We start from the raw sequence: 19360 nt of genomic DNA, 5'->3' as shown, positions 1-19360 counted from the left end.
ACAATTACAATGATACTAAGGCTAGAGTGCATTGTATCCCGTTATTGTTAATTCCCAGTAATTATTCTATTGCAATGGTACACACGATCTAGCATGTGTGGGTGGCATCTGCTCCTCCGGGATGTGAGCTGGGTGGTGTCAGCCCTCCCAGGAGGAGGCAGTTACAGCCCCTCACCTGCCTCTGGAGTTGCTTTGTTTGGAGAGCATGATAGTGGTGCTGGTGGCTTTCTTCCCCTAACTGGGCCTGAGTTGTGGGTACTTTTATACACTTGCTACTACTACTGTACTAATTGCTTTTTCTTCTTGATTCCAGTCTCTGTTATGTCTGAGTTTTACTACATATGTTTTATATAAGTTGTGTTCTTGCTTGTGGTTCTCCTTGTTCCAGCCAACCCCACTTTTGCTCAGTCCCAAGGTGCATTCCTTTGGTGAAGAGGAGCTGTGGGTTGTGCTCACAGTTTGGAGGCATCTATTTCCACCCTGTGGCTGCACCACCAGGGCCTTTGCAGTTATCTTGTGGCCTTATTCTCAAGGCCCTGTGTTACAATCGCTTGTTTTTCCTTCAAGCACATACATCCTCTATCAAGATTCATTGAGTAGTTCACTCTGTAAGGATAAGGAGCCATTTGAAAATATAGATAGACATATAGATATAGGTATTATGCTTTGGTAGCTACTCACTATTATTAATAACATCGGTGCAGTAGAGCAATATCACTGAGGTGTTATCAAATTTGCTTTACAAAAGTCTCTAGAGATAGACTTCAAGTAAAATAAGCATAAAAGCTGCTAACTTTTTTTTTCCTCTAAGCCTGAATTTTAGTCATGTTTTCCTTTGGAAATTAAAATTCAGTGATATATAAAGAAGTGATGTGTGTATGTTTTTGTTAGAATATAGTCAAAGGATAAATAGTTTTATATCAGTTAAACAAGAATAATAGATAAAAATAGTATTGACATTGCTCTTCTAATCATTAGAGAAAAGCCTTACATGTACTGACAAAGGTTTCACTAATGGTATATGAGTTTTTGACAGCATGCCATTCAAGGCAGTGTACAGCAGTGCTTCCTTCTACATGATATAGTCACATAAATTGGCTTTCTAAAAGACATGCAGACACCTGCCATCATCAGTTTGAATCATTTACTATTCATGTTAATTTTCTATAATATTTTTAGTTTCGATAGTTCTAAAATAGCCTTCTTGCATAGAGAGTTCTCTCTTAATTTTACAACTGGCGTAATTACAACAGCATTTTGGATTTTAAAAATATGTTATGCATTAAAAAAAAGACAAACCATGGAAACACTCTTCCAGCAAACAAAGAAAGGCAAAACGGAGCTTAGGTCTCATAAAAAATAGGGATTTCTCTGTCAAATCACCAGTGACCTGAGACTTGAAGCCACCTTGTTTCAGTCTGGTTTCCAGGGCACAGTAAGTTCAGCTGCTGAGTTATTTCCATGTTGCAGCCACTAACAGGACCCCAGTGGGTCTCGGATACAAACGCTGTAACCGCTCTGCTTGGGTACAGGTCTTAAATACAGAACAATCACTGCAGCTGTAAATGAGAAGGGATATAAATACAAAAAACAGAGGTCAAATATTATGCTGCCCCTGCCAGCGGGAACGTGTGGGAAAGTGAGCTGATGCGGTTTTGTTTGCTTGCTCATACTTTGATGTCATCTGTGAAATAGTGCTTTTAAGGAGCAAACTTTGATTTCCAGGGCTTATCTAGTAGTCTCTAACAAAAAGAATTACCAAATTTCATAAACAAAGTACAAACCCAAGTAGTTCCTAATAAAGGACAAAAGGCTACAGCTCTTTCGTTTTGTTTATATTTGAATCTTCTTTGCTATAGAAATGATTTTTGTACATAAAACTTGGGGAAATTTTCCAGTACTCTACCCAAAGTTGGATAATTGTAACTGTGCAAAGCCATATGTTTTTGGTTAAAATTTCCATATGCCATTTACTGAGACGAACTGGCCAGTCTTAAGGGGCTTTGAATCGTTCCAGATTGTTTAAGCTTGGTTAAACCACATTTGAGGTTTTGGAAGGAGGTGGTTCAATGCAATATCCTTCCCAAACTGAAAAACTGATAGGATGACATATGCTGCTGGCACCCTCTGGGCTTTCAAGTGTTTTTGAGGAATAAGCATCTGTATCAGACTGCCATCACTTACCAGTATCTGTGTAACTTGTGTTACTAAACATTAGGGCAGAGTTTTAATGGAGGCTACCGAATAATCTAGTAGTGCAAGAAAGTATATTCAAGTTTATATTAAAGGATGGGTGTTAGTGTGCACATGCAACAGCATATTGCACTCTGGTGAATTTCAGCACGAGATGTCAAGTTTTTGTGCAAATATTAGGTAATTAAGTCTCTTTTGAGACAAACAGTTTAAGGACTTATCCTCACAGATGTGAAAACTTTGACTCAGAGAACTTAAATTACTTTCCCAAAGTAATGGAATTGCTGACATGGTGCTGTCAGTGGTACAAATCACTGTATTTTTCACAGCTTAAATACATACAGCTTTATACTCACATAGGTCTGTTAAATCTGATTTAGAATTGATACTGTGGTGATGATGAAGTTTAAATGGCATCCTTACTCTTTCATTAAATAAGATCTGTGTAACAGTGCTAATTGCAATAACCTGTCTGCAGTCCTGTTACACCTCCTTGTTACAATCTCCTCTTTGCAATGAAAACGTTACTAATCACGTCCCCATGTGATACTGGAGTTACTGAAGCTTATACAGTATTTTTCTGTTTTCAGTTGGAGTCACTGGTTTAGTATTGTCTGCTCCCAATATGCTTTGGCAGGCCATTGACTTCCAGAATTGGAAAGCATTAATATTTTCTTTCTCAGTGGTTTCTTTTAATCCATTCTGATAATTGCTTCCTACAAAGAGAATGTCCAATTTAAATAGGGCAAAAACTAATATGCAAGTGTATTCTTTTTCTAACAGTCACACAAATATCTGAGCTTGTTTATTTGAAATAACACATTTAAAATAAGAGCCTGATCTCCAAGTTATTGGTGGAAGTGACCTAGGATTGCTTATGCAGACATATGCTGTTTTGATTAGTTAGGGTAAATTTACATCTTTCTTGCAACTGCTATGTTGTGTTGTTTCCTTTTTGATCCTATAAATAGGAACAGTATTTTTTCATGGTCGCATACTGCCCAGTGCCACAAGTCCCTGAGGTGTTGAACACTTTCACCAAAAGCCTATGTGGGGTCCTGACTCCAACAAGGAGCAGTTTCTATTTATGTAGCAGTCCTCAATTCTGGTCATGTTTTGTTTGCTTCATATATGAATGTTTTTATTGAAATTAAAGCTCCTTTCTTTTTTGATCTATGCAATGATAGATCACTGTAATTGAAGCAATTTACACTCTAAAAACTTTAATTAAGTCACAAAGATGCCTGCATGCTAAAACTTAATGAACTTATTGCTTCTAGGCATTGTTTTGTTTTGTCTTATTCTCTCCCTTCTGTTTACCAAAGCTCATTGCATTATGTCTAAAATTTCACTGTAAACTCCTGAAATGACTGGGTCTTTTATTTCTATTATGAGGTATTTAGTACCCCGTGGGGTTCTTAATAATTAACAATAATGTAATTATTTTCAGATTTCTTACATACTATGTTGCCAGGTCTCAAGGAGCAAACTGATGGGACTCTTGGGTCTGTGAGTGGGCATCAGGCCACCAGACTATCACACCGGCTCTTCTTTCCCAGTATTTCATGCATCTGAAGGCTGGGTGGGTACAGTGCCCAGTAATGTGGCTTCCTGTTCATCACTGGTGGTATTTTCCACCAGTTTATCCCTAACTGAACCTGACTGCTTAAGTGTGATTACAGTCTAGTTAGTGTTTGTACACATTGTAGGAAAATGGTCTTGATCCCCAAGCATCAAAGATGCTGAACCCATTGCTCTCTGTTGTAGTTTATTCCAGCAGCTGATAATCATCATTCATAGCAAGTGAAATTTCTCATCTCCATTTCCATGATTTCAGCTTCCTACCACGGGGTTTTATAACATTCTTCACAGGGCTAGGAAACACTTCAAGGGATGGTGGTGTCTCATCATGACAGTGCTTCTGTGTGTAAACCAGAAATGTCTCACTTCTGTTTGAGAAAGTAGTGATCTGTTTGAGGTTTTCCCTGCCTCCCTCCCAAATCTGAAATTCTTTTATTTTTGTTTAATCTACATCCTCAGCTGTTTTTAAAGGATTTGTGGGATTTTTGTTGGGTGGTGTTGGTTTTTTGTTTTGTCTTAATATGGGCAAAAGTATTTGAGTCAGGAATCTGTGATCTCATTGACAATGTACATAGGTGAAATGGATGAACAGTAAAGTGTGCAAGAATATAAGGAGCAGGAGAAGGAAACAATAACCGCAAAAAAGGTGAAATATGACACAGTGAGAAAAACATGAGTAGAGGCCAGCCCTGTAGCAGCACAGGCTGAGTAGCTGTGCTGTGTTGTGGGGGACACCTCCTTGGGTACAGTGGTGGGTCCAGCAGTTGGACACCTGAAAACCTCGGATTTCGCAGTTCACTCAGTTCAGCTTAGGTGTAAGTTCCAGTGGAGAGAGAGCTGGTTTCCAGGGAAACATGGTGGTATGATAGTTCTTCTTCAAACCTTCTTGCACAACAGTAAGTGTGCCAAAAAATAATGGAGTTTGGCTTAATAGCTTTATTGGTGCTTTTGTGGGTTTGCCCCCCTTTTTTTTTTTTTTTTTAATTGGCAAATAAGAACAAAAATCCTCATGTTAGCCAGGATCTTTGGGCTTGGGGGCAAGGCAAAGTGGAACTTAATGCTCTCGTCAGGGGAGACACATACAGCCAAACCATTTACACTGTGATTCAGAGTCATTCTGCAGCTGTGGGGGTTATTTTTGTCATCTTCTTTTGCTGTCCCATTGATTTTTTAATGTCAAAAGTATAGAGAATAATTTCCTACCTACTCTCCAGGCAGGGGCAGAGATGCAGTAGACAGCTGTGTTTCACTTGGAGGAAGATAACAAACATGGGGAAAGAAGTGTTAGAGTGCTCCTTCTGCGTTAAAGCTTCCTGCGGGGTGCTTTTCAGCAAGTGTATTTAACTTTTGTTTAGCAAGTGGCCTTACCTCCATGTATGAGGAATTCAGCAGTATGAAATTGCAGTGCAATATTCTGCACCCATCTGAGCAGAAGTTTGTAGGAAAGGTTTTTGTCCATTTTGCACAGCATGTGAAAGTAGAGGAGAACCTCACGAATCTGAGCATCGCTTATCTATAAACTTTGTAACCATTCAACAACACTAATATTGTTCCTGATTTATCAGGAAAGATTGCAAGGTGGTGTTTAAATGAAGTTTCTTATTAATAAAATATTAAAGAAATTATTGTTAATTCAAGTTACTATTCACCTATTTCAAAAATAAATTTGAAGTGTGGATTTCAAAATGTATGAGCATAATTAGCCTCATCAGTTTGAGACATTAAGCCTTTCTTATAATTATCTATATTTTGTCAGTTTACTCAGAGTCAGATTTTAAGCACGTACATGAGGCTTTTCAGAATTTACAGTTGACTTTCAAAGCTCGATAGGAGCAATATTGCACCAGGAGCAACAGTGAGGAATGCTCTGCTTTGTTTGCTGCTTCCAATTGATTCTGACCATTCTTCCATCATTTCCTAGTTGTTCATCCAAGCAGAGACTACTTTTCCTGGTAGCAATCCTTTTCTTGTCATAAATATATGGCTATTTATTTTGTCAACAAATAGGGTTATTTCCTTCTTGCAAAAAAGTTAGAGGACTAGATTTGCATTTAAACTATTGAGTCATGCAGTTTCTCTCCATACTGTCGTAATAAAGAGCTGCTGGATCACGAAGCAGGTGGCTGTTTCAACTGGTTGGTAATGAACCACCTTTCCCATTCCCTCCCCTGTGACTAACAGAATTCCCTAGAGCACTGTGTAAATATGCTTAAACACAGGCTCAGAGCTGATGCAATTTTTCTTTCATATGTTCCAAAGCAGACCTGTGTATTACTTTTTTTTTGGTATTCAGGCCTGAAAAGTGAATTCTGTCATAATCTCTGAAATGTTTTGTGTATGTATATGTATATGCGTATGACATAATGTCTTAGTTTCATGAATGTGGAGGAAGATATAAATAACTAAATAGAGATATGAAGAGTCTTCCATTCTATATAATTTGAGACTCTTGCAAACGCTGCTGGAGTCTTTTTCTAGTGCATATGTATGTGTCTATATACGTATATAAAGCATCTGCTTTGATGATTAGGACTTGTTTTGCTTTTACTTCATTTTTTAATTTATTAGAAATAACATTTGTGTAAAAATGTTTCCTAGTGCCTCGTTTATTTCCCCAGGCATCATTTTGGTTTTAAGCTTTTATTCTTTATGCAATTGTTCTCAGTAAGGATGAGATACATTCTTGTACCTGTGTGCAGCCAAAACATATTTAAATCCATGGGACCGGAAGGTAGCCAGACAAATGTAACAGTGGTTCCTGAAAAGTGCCATTCCACCTTTTTTTTTTAATAGAACTTAGGACAGAAATATTTTATCTCTCCATTTTCATTGAAAATTAGTTTTCTTCTGTTTTCTTTATGTTTTGGGTTGTATTTTTGTTTTGTTTTTCTAAGCCAAAAAAAAAAGACAAAGAAAATCACCCTGCTCAAAGTTGCACACTCAGATTATGACTTGAGAAAGGCTTTATTTTCTGCCTGTACTTACACAAAGTCTGAACAAATGACTCACACTGGTGAACCTGCTGTGAAATTGATACCCAGGTTCATTTTGGACCAGTTTTACACTCAAGTGTAGTTTTGAACATCCTGTGTGAACCCATTTTGCCCAAAGGGTTTGTTAATGCAGCAGCCTTAGCACCCAGCGCAAACAGCCTGGGTTGGCAGATGTTGCTTCTGCTCACGGACTTGGGCAGAAGACAGATGGAAGGGTGGCTGATTTGGACTATTTTTGTTTTCACAAATAATTCACTGCAATGCAGCAAGCAAGTCCCTACAATATTTATCCACTAAAATAATGAAAAATGAATAATACAATAATAAGATCTAAGGAATTTTGTAATATACAGTGTGATGCTATGGCAGAATTGTGCTGGAAATCACACAGTGACTACTAACACTATAACAAATTGTTACCTACCACTTCCACTGCAGTTCCCCTTTTGCCTGGATTTTGTCCTTAATTTGGTTTTAGAAACCTTCACAGACTCTTCCTGCTAAAATGAAGCAGTGACTTTTTCTGACTCTTTCTTTTAAGGTATGCATGCTAGTGCTTCCAGAAAACATTTTCAAGAGAGGATAAAATTCAAGGCTTAATTTTTCATCCTTGTAACCTTATAATGATGTTCCTACTAGTTCCTACTGTTAAATATTTATCACCTGTGTTTTCTCTGGTTCCCAACTGCACTGACAACAGGTTTGTAATCACCAAACCACAGCTCAGCTACGTTGAAAGCAAAAGAAATGAAAATTGAAATGCAAGGGACTGTTAAGGATAAAAGGCCACTGAAGTGGTTCAGTGTATTAGTGCTCCCACGCAGCAGCCGCTGGTGCTGAGCAAAACGTGGTACCACTGCTGGGCTCCCAGAGAGTCACCTCGTCACTTAATAGCAAGTTTCTTGAATTCAGTGTGCAAGGAGAGAAGAGAGGGAGTTGTATTTTTGCAGTGCAGGACCCATCAAGGAGAGGAAAAGGACAGAGGCGGAAGGAGGAATTTAATTTAATTGAAGCACTGTTGTGGTTAACATACAGCTATTACAAGAGACTTCCTTACAGGAAAGGAAGAGTTTATACATGTGGATTGCAAGGGCATCAGTAACAAGCCTCCTAAAGGGAAACAGACTGAGTTGTAGCACAAGTGATTGCTTAAGGCAGTAATTCTTCATAAATTCATAAAACAAAACTATCAACATTACAGATTACTGGAGTTTTCTCTAGACATGTCTTCTGCCCTGAGTAAATCAGCAGCTCTTGCCGCTTACCAGCCTCACAACCTGTGGAGATATTTACTGATTCTTTTGCTGTGTCTGATGCACAGCAGCCTCCGCTGCCCCGCATCCCACCCAGGTCCCACCAACCCACCTTCCAAGCTGATGTTCACTTTGTCTATATGTCAGGCAGCAAAGTCCTAATGAAACTTCTGTCCTTCTCATGAGGAAAGGCCATTAAACTCCTTTTAATTGACTTTTTTTCTCTCTTGGCAGATCTTGAGAACTTCAAAACCAGAACAAGAAGCACGGTGTCTGTCCGTCAGGGCCAGGGCATGGTGCTGCTGTGTGGACCACCACCGCATTCTGGGGGTAAAGTGATTTCCTTCTCTTGCTTTCAGCACTCCAGGCAATTTGGAAGGTTTTCATTCTCTGAGTATGTTTGAGAAAGTTTAAAATGGCACAGCTTGAAGGAGAAGGCTGTGGCTCTGCCAGCCTGACTGGATGGGTCACTCTGGATGGCCTTATTGACTATGCTCACTGGGAGATCTCCAGTTGGGTGTAAGTGCAGAGAAAGCCTGATTTTACTGCATATGAACATGCACTTAGGAAATGAACTGATGTAAACTAAAGCAATATCTAAAGCAATACGTAGAAGACATGGCCAAGATCTTGTGCATCTTGTAGGAGCTTTTTTGTATGGGTCCTGGGTGTATCTTCTGCAAAAGGCTGAAGATTGGTGACAGAGCTACTTTTATGCTTTTTTTTTTTTTTTTTTTTTTGTCCCCAAACACTCTGTGTCACTGTTTTTGTCCCCTGGGTACTTGGGATGTGTTAGCAATTGTCCAGGTCTCCTATGGAGATTTATTTCTAGCATGGCAATATTCTTCCTACTACTTTTACGGGAGGGAAAGGCAAGGGAGAGTGTTGTAAGAGAGGAGGAAATAACTTGCCAGCAAGTTACATAGGGTTGCTGAAGACACCACTGTATTCTCTGCTGGTGGGAAACTTTGCTACCAAAAGTCCCAGAAGGTTTGCCACTGCGTGCACTGCTGTTTTTGTCTGGTGATACGTTTAAATCCATTATTACAGAGAGAAGTACTAACTGTAACTCAGGGCTTGTTGAGTGTCCAGAAATACAGGCTGTGCAGAAAAGGACATAACCTGTGTTGGCAGTCACTGGTATTTCTAACACCTCAGAAAGAAGATGATTTCTGACTTTCATGGAGAAATGGAAAAGCTGTAGTAGCAGACAGGCAAAAAATCCCTGCTTGTGGTGTTAGAGTGGCATATTGACCTGTACTCTATAGTACTATAGCCTATAGCTGTACTATTAAATGATTGATCCTCTCTTAAAATCTTACTAATTTGTTATTTTTGCACCTGTCACATGTTATACTTGCTGTCTAGAGCAGGGGCGATGGCATGTGCATCCCCATATGGTTATGGAAACTGGCACCCATGGCAATTACCAGACCTGGCCCACCCCACGCCTGGCCATGGCAGAGCTGGGCAGAATCTTAGTGCTGCGTTGCCCTTGTTCCATTGTCACTGGCCCAGGTGGCACCTCCTGTCTCAAACTGTGCTGGAGCAGATAGAATCTGGGGAATGTGCTGCAGACACCTGACTGGCTCGTCAAGCGTTGCCTGGGGTTTAGCTTTCAGATCTAGCCAAGCTGGGCTGGTTGAGCCCTTAATCCTTCAGATGATTGTGTCACACTTTTCTGTAGTCCCTGGGCATTTTCTGGAGCCACATTTCTAACCTACATTATCCTGGGGAGTGCAGAGTCAATGGCACAGTACACCCTCCCATGGGAGGGAGGGCTGAGGGGAAGGGAGGTCAGCTCTCATGAACATGAAGGATATTTGCAACCTTCTACTCAAGATATTAAGTACAGTAAAAAGCCCCTATAAATATATTGAGAATCCGGAGAACACCAAACACTCATGTAGCTTCTGAATTTTAACACCCAAGTGTTTGGTGTTCTCCAGATTCTCAATATATTTATGTTAAAAAGTAGTTAATGAGGAGATTAAAGGAAGACCACAATAGCTGCTGTGTGTGTCTGCCCTGCAACGATCTCTCCTGGCAGCATGTGGTACCTGCCAAAGGCCCTTCTCTGAAAAGAACCAGCATCATCGACCCCATTGTGGGAAGGTTTATGAGCAATTTGTATTAGTGGCATTTAGCCAGCATTTTCTCAGTGGCAAAGGCAAAATTTGGTAGGGAAAAAATTAGATTCAAAGCAGAGTTTACAAATAGCCAATTATAATAAATTACGTAGCAAGTACTTTGGTGTGATTTGCTTCAAAGAGGATGGATTCAATGTTTAGAAAATACAAAACAGTTCTTTCAGTTTAGCACAAATTCATTTCAAATGTTCCAGTCCTACATTTGTTGGCTGACTTCCTGAACACGTTTTGCACTATTGCATTTATATCAAATGAATTGTTAGAAAGGGAGTCAGTCAGTCATCTCTTTTTGCCAGATACCATTTCAGCCATGACCTGTATGTCTGATAAGCGCCGTGTGTTGTGCCACTGAACACCATGTCCAACAACCAGCCATTGTAGCTGGCTCTTTCATCAGAAGGTTGTTTGGTACATCACGAACAAGGGGTCATCATTTATGGATCTGTGTCCCTTTTAAAAAAATTTGAAGTCCTGCTTTGAAATCTGTCTGCCCTCATCAGCAGGATGAAAAGTGCCAGGCAAGCTGTTTGCCGTTAGGCTGCTTTTATTGCTTTGACAGGAGGAGACAAGTGTTTGGAGCTTCTTCCACTTGTGTCTGACCAGCTGGAGGGCAGACCAACAGGAAGCCTTGCTTTTATATACTATGAGGAAGGAGCTGTATGGCATATGTACCTACCCAGTTAATTTATTCAGCTAGGGCCTCTCTCACCTTTTGGCTTCAGATGCTGTTTTTCCTTTTACGTCAGAGATTATCATGAGAATTTCAGTATCTCAGATTTCCGATGTTCCTTACTTGAAGGTGATTCTTGCACCTGTGATATCCAGTCCACAAAATTACTTGTTATCACAGATCTAACTTTTATGACAGTGGCTCTTATAGTGTTAACTGTACCCAAAGATTATACACCCCTTGGTCTGGATGGATGGAGCTTGCCCCTCAGCCCCCTCAGGAGGGTCTCATTGCCACATCTGAGAAAGCTGCCAAAACTAGATAATAAAAAACACTGAAGATGGGTTATGGATCAGTCACAAATTCAGTTGCAGTCTTGCAGTGCTATGGGTGAAGCACCATTTTTAGCTTCATTTCCACAGCAAAGAAAAAAAAAAAAAAAAGAGGGGAGATTTGGGACAGAAATGTTTCATGATCTTTAAGCCTCATTCATTCTAGTGCCTTGAACATGAGGCTGAAGAGCAGTGCTCACCCTCGTCCTATCCCAAACTGTGTGGCAACAGCGGGGGGTAGCATCAATGGGCCAAGTTCAGGAAGGCTGGGAGTAGCTGGGTGCTGAGCTGCACTGCTTGAAGAACTGAGACATGGGGGTTTTATGCCCTTTTCCAGTTAGAAGAACGAACCCCAGCCACACAACCCGCTGCTGCTGGCACTGGTGGCTGTGAGGAGCTGCCTCCTGTCTCTCAGGCGAGCAGGCTGGTATCTCCTAGAGCGACAGACATCGCAGAGACAAGGCAGGAGCCATGCACATTTGTCTTTGTCTCCTTAGTGAAGCAGTTCCTCAGAGTTTTCTCTTTTGCCATAAGAAATCTTCGCAGCGTTGAACACCTTGTGTGAAGATGCAGCGGCTGGTGTGCGTTCGTGTTAGCAGGGAGAAGGAAATTGTGTTACATTTCTTCAGGTAATTCAGGAGAAAGTTTTGGTCTGAGCGTATGTACTGATAGTATAAAAACATCCCAGAAGGGTGCTGGTGTTATTTCTGATTTGGGTTCAGTATGTGAGAAAGAGCATCTTACAGTGACTGGGAAGAAAATGCATTTATGGTGCCCAGAAAAGCAGAAAACTGAAGGGTAATTATTTCCCTCAGTCATTTGGATGGGAGATAACTCCCTTTGTGACCACCATCTATGACCTGATTTATTCTAGCTAGAGAATGATCTTAATTGTAGCCAGATCCACAATTAGTCTAAATTGATACTGTTACAATTTATAACTAAGCGGGGCTGGAGTTATGCCAGTCATTGTTTTCTGGTTTGCATATAAAGTATTTAATGGAAAGTCAAAATAGGTCCAGTTAATTCAGACTGAAGCGCTTGTTCTGCAGGACTTAATCTTCTCTGTGGCAATATTTTCTTTTACTTTTCCTTCCTCCAAATGTTAGAAACAGGGATGCATTTTAAAAGTCACAACTACAAAGTCAATGCTTTTCAGTTGCGTTCATTGCATCTCCCTTAGTCAACTGCATGTCTCTCCATGTAATCAAAGCTATTTGGTCTCTAGCAGTCGTTGCACAATTACCACAGCTATCTCCTATTTCAACTCTGGGCAAATGGAGGTTCATAAGAGAATATAAGGTATCACTGGAAGTAGCTGCAGGTCGGAAAACCACCGTGTTTCCTTGGCAGCTTCCATCCCTGGGGACCAAGGCAGTGTTTGCAAAGCAAAGCTGTAGAGATCAGTTCCTTCCCATACCCCAGTATCCCACTGCTGGGATATAACATTGCAAGTATTTAATGTTGTAGTGCAACAGTAAAAAAACCATTCAGGCTAGAAGTGAAAAATAATATATCTCATTGAAAGTGTAAGTGGCATTAAGATAGAGAAAATGCAATTACTTATTTTGGAATTTGATTAGGATAGCAAATCTAACTTCATCATCCTTGCAAAAAGTGCCTAGGGGCATTAACAACCAACACCGAAGCACAGGACTGTCTGTGGAGAAGAAAATCTACTATCTACTTTTTTTTTTTTTTTTTAATTTTTTACTTTAGTCTCTACTGCATTGACAAGAACATCTTAAAAAAAAAAATTTAGAAGTGAAACTATTCAATCTGAGAGTAGCTGTTGCTCTGAAGAGATGAGGCATGAGTTTTTATGCCCTTGTCTGGTTAGAAAAATTGTAAATAAGAAGAGAATAACTTCCTATCCCCTGATGTATCATTGATCATCTTAAAATTTGTGGATCTTACTAAAAAAAAAGTCTGTCTGCATCCAGAGCCTTATCCTTTCAACTGTAGCTCACTAATTCTTTCCTGCTTGGAAACATCTCATATTTAAAGAGCTGGCAGCTAAAAGTAAAATTATGTTGGCCTCTGTAAATTAGTTGGTTTTTTTGTTTGTTTGTTCTTCTTAATGGTGTCAAATAAAGAGCTTCCTATAATTCAAATGTTGCAAGAAATTCACCCTGAAAGTGAGTCCAAATGATTAACAAGTATTTTCAGTGTCATAAAATGAGCCGCATACAGCTTGCACAGAACAATTTGGGCATTGCCCTGTATTGTCCTGGTTTTTAGTTTAATATGAGCTGGAGATTCAGCACATGAATCTAGGCTTTCCCCCTCATCGCAGTTCCCCAAGATGAAAATGAAATGTGTATTTCTTGCAGCAAGGTTTCAGCAGGGAGTCACTATTTTGTCAGGTCAGTGCATCCTGGTGTTACATTTTGTTAAGCAGCATAATGATGCAATTGCCTCCTGTGATGAAGTGCTTGCTGAGCGCTGGAAATTTGGAAAATAAATGTTCATCTGGAGCTCAGGAAGCTGCTGGACTGAAAACTAGAATAAATGCAAATCAAACATTTGCTTCTGTTGTATTTTCTGCTCTTGAAGCAGCAGATTCCCGAGCCCTCAAAGCCAGTCCTGCTGTATTAATGATGCCTTGTCTGTTAGAAGCTTTCAGTTCTTTTTCCTTTTCTTCTTTTTTTTTTCTTTTTTCCACTTCCCCATTTGTTCACTTACATGCACTAAATCAGTGTAAAAACTGGTAGACACCTACTTGGGTTGTTAGCGTTTTTCTGAGATAATTACTCTGTGCATGCAGGGTTTTCCCTCATTATTTCCACAGTTGTTTTAATTAACAGCCTGACAACGGACATGTGTCAACCACTCTACTTAAGAAGCTCTATGGAAAAAATAATGTAAGAGTAAACATTACTATGGGAACATGGCATTCAGGGCCTGTGTAACAGCATCATGAGCAGCTATAGGTATTTAAGTGGACAAAAGAGAACAGTCAAAAATTATAAAAGTATGTACGTAGCTAAAATTTGGCTTTGGTTTTGTTACAACAAACACATAAGGGTCCCCATTGCAGCCGCTGGCCACTACTGCAGCATTAACTGGGCAGTCCCCAGAATCTCGTCACAATAACAGGTTTGGAAATGGAACATCAAAAAGTTTTCATTATTTTTTTGACAAGACTAGTTAAAGTATCTCAGCATGTCTCAGGATGAGCTCTATAATTTGGATGCTATAAAACAATGCTATATTAGTCTAAATTTTGAAAGCCTTGCTAGATCAATATCATCTTCTGTCACTCTTCAGAAGAACTCTGGGAGTAATTGATTGGGAAGGAGGGGTTGTTAGCCAAAGAGGGGAAAAAAACCAAAACAACCAAGCAAAAACAAAAAAAGAAAACAAACCCCACACAACCTTTTTTCTCTGAAGTGTTTCATTTTCAAGCTTTTTTTATTACATTTAGATATATTTAGAAACCATTTAAAAACACAAAATAGTGATCAATTTAAGCTGTTACTAAAAATGTTTTCCTTTTGAAAGAAGCTTTGTGAGGAGAAAACAGGTTAGCTTTTCTTGTTTGCTTTCTTTCAGTACTGTTAATCAAATTTGGCAAGATACATTTGTTTGTTAAGATAAACTTAATTGAAACAAGCAAACAAAAAGCACAAAAAAAACCCAAAGCAAACACTCGCTTGTGTTTCTCAGGGCTCTGAATGTAAGTTGTGTTCCATGGGCGATGTGCCTGGGAAGTATTTGGAGGTCACTGTCTCTTTAACTTTATCTCCAAATTTTATGACCAAAATATTATTTTGTGCCAAATAGTTCTTTTCATTTAATAAGTTTGTGGGAGTTCTGTCATTCAGCTGCCACTTTTACCAAATTTATTTGGTGGTCAGGACAGATTTAGTTAATATTTTAACAACTACAGTTTTCAAATACCTTTTAACATCTCTGGCATTTCATTGCGGGTCTAGAGATCAAAAAAATACAATCCTAGAAAAGTGCACACCTTTCAATTGATGGGGTGGTAGCACATCCGTAAGCGTACAGAACAAATGAGTCTATAAATCCTTCACCCTTCCTTCTTTAGAAAGATAAATGAACTTGCCTTTTAGGATTTCCTTTACCTCCCCCCTTCCCCAATTTTCTCTTGGTTGATTTTTAGAGAGATCTATAATACATGATGTTCTCATGACATTTGGCTTCCTGCGCTTGTGGGAAAATCTTACAGAGACTGAGATTTCCAAGTACTGTGAGAAATGGTGAATGTACATACACAGAGAACTGGTGCAAATCACTTGATTATTTAGATTTTGCATTCCCTGGAGGTATGTCTTATTTTTCAGATCTCTATCTGTAGGCCATGCTACCACTCATTACCTCTGTAACATATTTGTTCCCACTCCTCCTAATTTATCTCACAAATCTATGCAAGAAATAAATCAGCTGATAGTTTCTTTACAGAAGTGCTCAGATCTGCAGATGGAAACCTGCTGACATTTCTACAGGACGTGTCTCCTCCTGCCTACTTGCTTAGGGCCACTAACGAAGTTCCTGCTGATGCAGGACTGAACCTTCCCTACACAATTTCTAGACCTGAACCTCAATTTCCCAGACACCTTGTCCTTCTGCTCCTTGCTGCATCTGGTCTTCCTGAGCATCTGGGAACCGTCTCTCTCTGACTGAGCAAAGGCAAGAGTTAAAGAAAAATAAGTTTTCTGTGTCTCTGCAGTGCCCATATTGTCAATGCGCTTGTAAAAGTCCATCTTCCCAAAGAGGAGGAGATTCATTAAAGTTCAGTTGTTCAAATAACTCTTTCCCATCTGATGCCATTACTCCTGTTGGAAACAGAGTGGTGGAATCTGTGTCTGTGAGCTGAAATGTTGACAGAGAATTATTCTCACATCTTTTCACATAATGGATGTGTTCAGGTTTTCTCATTCTCTCCTGCTGTTCTTTTTTTCCCCAGCAGCTAGGAGAACTTTTAGTTCTGTTGCACAGCTTAATCAAGTAGAACTAACTAAATTTTAGGATTTGACAGAAGAGATGGCAATTCTGATTTCATCTCAATCTCAGCCTTTCACGCTGTACGGTAGGTAGTGAAGTGTAGACACCAGACATGTTTTCAGAAAGCACTTTACTGATTACAGTGGTGCTAAGACCACTTCTGTGCTCTGCAGAAAAATGATTAGTGCGTGCTTACTCATCTGGTCAGTTCTTCTCTCCTTGTGTTATTATTTTTTTATAGCAATGATGGGCGCTTCATGGGCTGGAAACAGTGAAAATGTTTTGGTTGTAAGTATGGCTGATGGCCTCTATTATGTGATGAATGGTTTGAGGGGTTCGTCTCGCAAATAATCTATCGCACAAATCACAACTTGTATTCTCTCGTGCTGATACAGCCCCCACTGTATCGTACAAGGAGGAAGGGAGTAAAAACTGGGAAAACTAATCAGAACAGTGCAGAAGGAAGAAGGCAATTATCATACATTTTCCTACCATCAGAGGATCAACGTAGGGGGTTTTTACACCCCGAGCAGCGCTGCGCAGCAAGGGGTGCTTTGAAACAGTTTTCTTCAGTTGCTGTCAAGTATTTGTGCCCTTTTACTCCCCATCCTACAGCACCAACCTTACAGTTATTTCTCTCTCTTCTTTGAAAACTGTCACACTGCCTTTTCATTTTTCAGTTATGAAGAATTAACACATTATTAATAAATGTTTAGAGCTGTTCTGCTAACAATGGGAGCAAACATTTGTAATATTATCCATTGGTATCCTTACAGTCAACATTAAGTAAAGTTTGTTAAGACTTTAGAAAACAATCAACCTTGAAAGAGATAATGGAAAGGGAAGAAATTACTCTAGAAATAGCTCATAGTCAAGGAGGCCACAGACATTTCTACCTAATGTCTGCCTAAAAGGAGGGGATTATTTTATTCTGCCCAGGCAGCATCAGCCTGTTTTGCAACTCTGCAACGTTTATTCTGCTGTGTGAATGTATCTGGCGTTTCTGCTGGGTGACCAGTTCAGAATGACTTTGGGCAAGAGACTTGAAGCACATGTTCCCCTAAGTGTTTAATCAGCTTCTCAGTACCAGAACTTTTTCTTGTGGTGCATTTCAAATTCATACGAAATGTTTAGAGGAATGGGAAGTTGAATCTTACAAGTTCTGTTACTTTTCTGTATTTGCTTGGATAAGAATGCTTCTCCTGCTATATTTCTTATATAGCAGGTGGCATGGAACATTTTATGTCCCCACTCCACAACAGTAACTTTAATATTCAGCCTTTATTTTCCTGCAGTTTCTTCCATTGTGGTATGTCCGCAGATTTTTTTAAATATGCTTCTTGCATTACCCATATGCCTAGGACCCGGCAGTTGCCTCTTGCCAAGCTGATTGTCGAAGTGCTGAACTGCCCCTGCCTTGTCCTTATTGAGGCATTAATAGTTTTTCCTCTTTCTTTTCTGTTTTAATATCTTCATAAGCCTTTGCCGCTTGATCAGATTTGGTTCCAATTAGTGAGAAGCTAATTTAGAGAGGAGTATCTCACAGATGGGTGGGCAACGTGGTTGTAAAAGTTCCATTTCTCTAGGAAACCAAGCAAAAAATCTAAGCTGGTTGCAAGTTGGTTCAGCTATTTGTCAAAATGCTGCAAGGTCAGTGAGCCTTTCGTGGTTTGCACCAAAGGGTGGACTGAAAATATGAGTCAATAAACTGTCCCTTTGGGCTGGGAAAGAAAAAAAGAGAGAAATGTTTTGCATTAGTACTAGTCAGTGATGCTTTTGACATGTTTGAATGTGGCAATGATGGTGGGGGCAGTGTTGGCAGATGTGTTACATGCAGCACCTGGAGGTGTTGCAGATCTCTCTGGTTTGGTGGGCAGGAGTTAAACCATGTTGTGCACAGATGGCTCTGTTTGCAGGATGTAGGGAATTGCAGAGGGAAAGCTTGATTTCCAAACAAATAGGAAAATGCTGAAGTAGGGTGGTGTTCCCCAGGATCTGGGGCTCAGCAGCTCACAGGTATCTTTCCTAGAACAGGAAAAAATGAAGTTCAAACAGGATTTGTCTAGGTATTGCTCATTGGAGGAGGATGCAGTGTGCATACTGGAGATATGTGGGAGATGGAGAAGACTGTAAAGAGAGCAAACAGTGTAGCATCAAAAATATCTGAATTGATTATCAATTTATCCTCGTAATAGTAACTACAAGTCCCCACACAGTAGTCAAATGCCCATGACTAAAGAAGTGTCAACATTTTATACAAGTGGTTTCTAGGACATAAGCTGTTGAGCTCAAAAAGCCTCCAAGTGACTTATCTCAGATAAGAACAAGAAAATAACTTCCCCAAGCCTGCCAGTTCCTAGTGCCTGGTAGCATAACTGTAAGACAAGGTCCCTGCTCACAAGTGGAGTGATACTCCTGAAAGCTGTAGCTGGATCTAAGCAGCTTGGAAGCATTTCTTCTTGACAGCCCCAAATTCAGGTATCTCTTTCCATAGCAGCGTTACAGAGAGCAGCTGAGTCAGACAAAGGGCTTCCCATGTAATTCTTCTGTGTCTGGTTCCACATGTTGAATATTATTACAGTTCAGCAGAACTTGGTTTCATTAAACTTAAAATCAGGCATATGAAACTTTCATTTAAATAAGAAGTGATTGAGAGTTGTAACTTCCACTTGAAGTGCATCTCTCATAATTTCTTTTTTATACTATGTTACAGTCACTGTTTAAATTATTAAAAACAAGAAGCATAAAAGGCTTCTCAGGAGAAAGAAATGGATTAGATTAAAATTAATCTGATAGAATGCTTTCTCTAACACTGCTGATTCAGCTTGTGCAGAAATTTACCAACATGTTTGAGGACAAGGCATAGGGATAAATTCTTCCTAATTTTGCGAATGCTTTGGCTTGATATTTCTGACAGCTCAGAGAAAATGCAGTGCTGTTTTAATTGAGAAATTTATGAAATTACAAATATTTCCAATAACACAAATGCCAAGCTCATTTTAGAGTGACGCTAAGCAGCAGAGTTGATATATGTGACCTGCCTCATTTCAGTAGGGATGAGCTTTGTGAGCAGGAGTTCCAAAAGAAGGTCGCAGCTGAGAACAGATTTTGGCACAGATGTTCAGACCAAAATTTTCATCTTGCCTATGTCATTAATCACCTTGGGTGTTGGTACCACTTCAGGCTTCCTACCGACCACCTACTGTTATCTGTTTGT

The 19360-nt window shown here is 39.7% G+C and overlaps 1 protein-coding gene across 3 annotated transcripts in view; it reads left to right on the top strand.

Moving 5' to 3' along the window:
• LOC309443117 (contactin-4) overlaps positions 1-19360 on the top strand; it is a 331164-nt gene that overhangs the window by 220981 nt on the left and 90823 nt on the right. For all 3 annotated transcript variants that reach the window (XM_082059766.1, XM_082059765.1, XM_082059767.1), the window contains one exon: positions 8255-8350. In XM_082059766.1, the coding sequence (XP_081915892.1) occupies positions 8255-8350 (96 nt within the window). The remainder of the gene's footprint in view (positions 1-8254; positions 8351-19360) is intronic.

The sequence above is a fragment of the Streptopelia decaocto genome (genome assembly GCF_964273445.1).
Source record: "Streptopelia decaocto genome assembly, chromosome: 8".
NCBI classification, from domain to species: domain Eukaryota; kingdom Metazoa; phylum Chordata; class Aves; order Columbiformes; family Columbidae; genus Streptopelia; species Streptopelia decaocto.
Note: the sequence above shows the minus strand (reverse complement) of the source record. Positions and strands in the feature narration are given on the sequence as shown.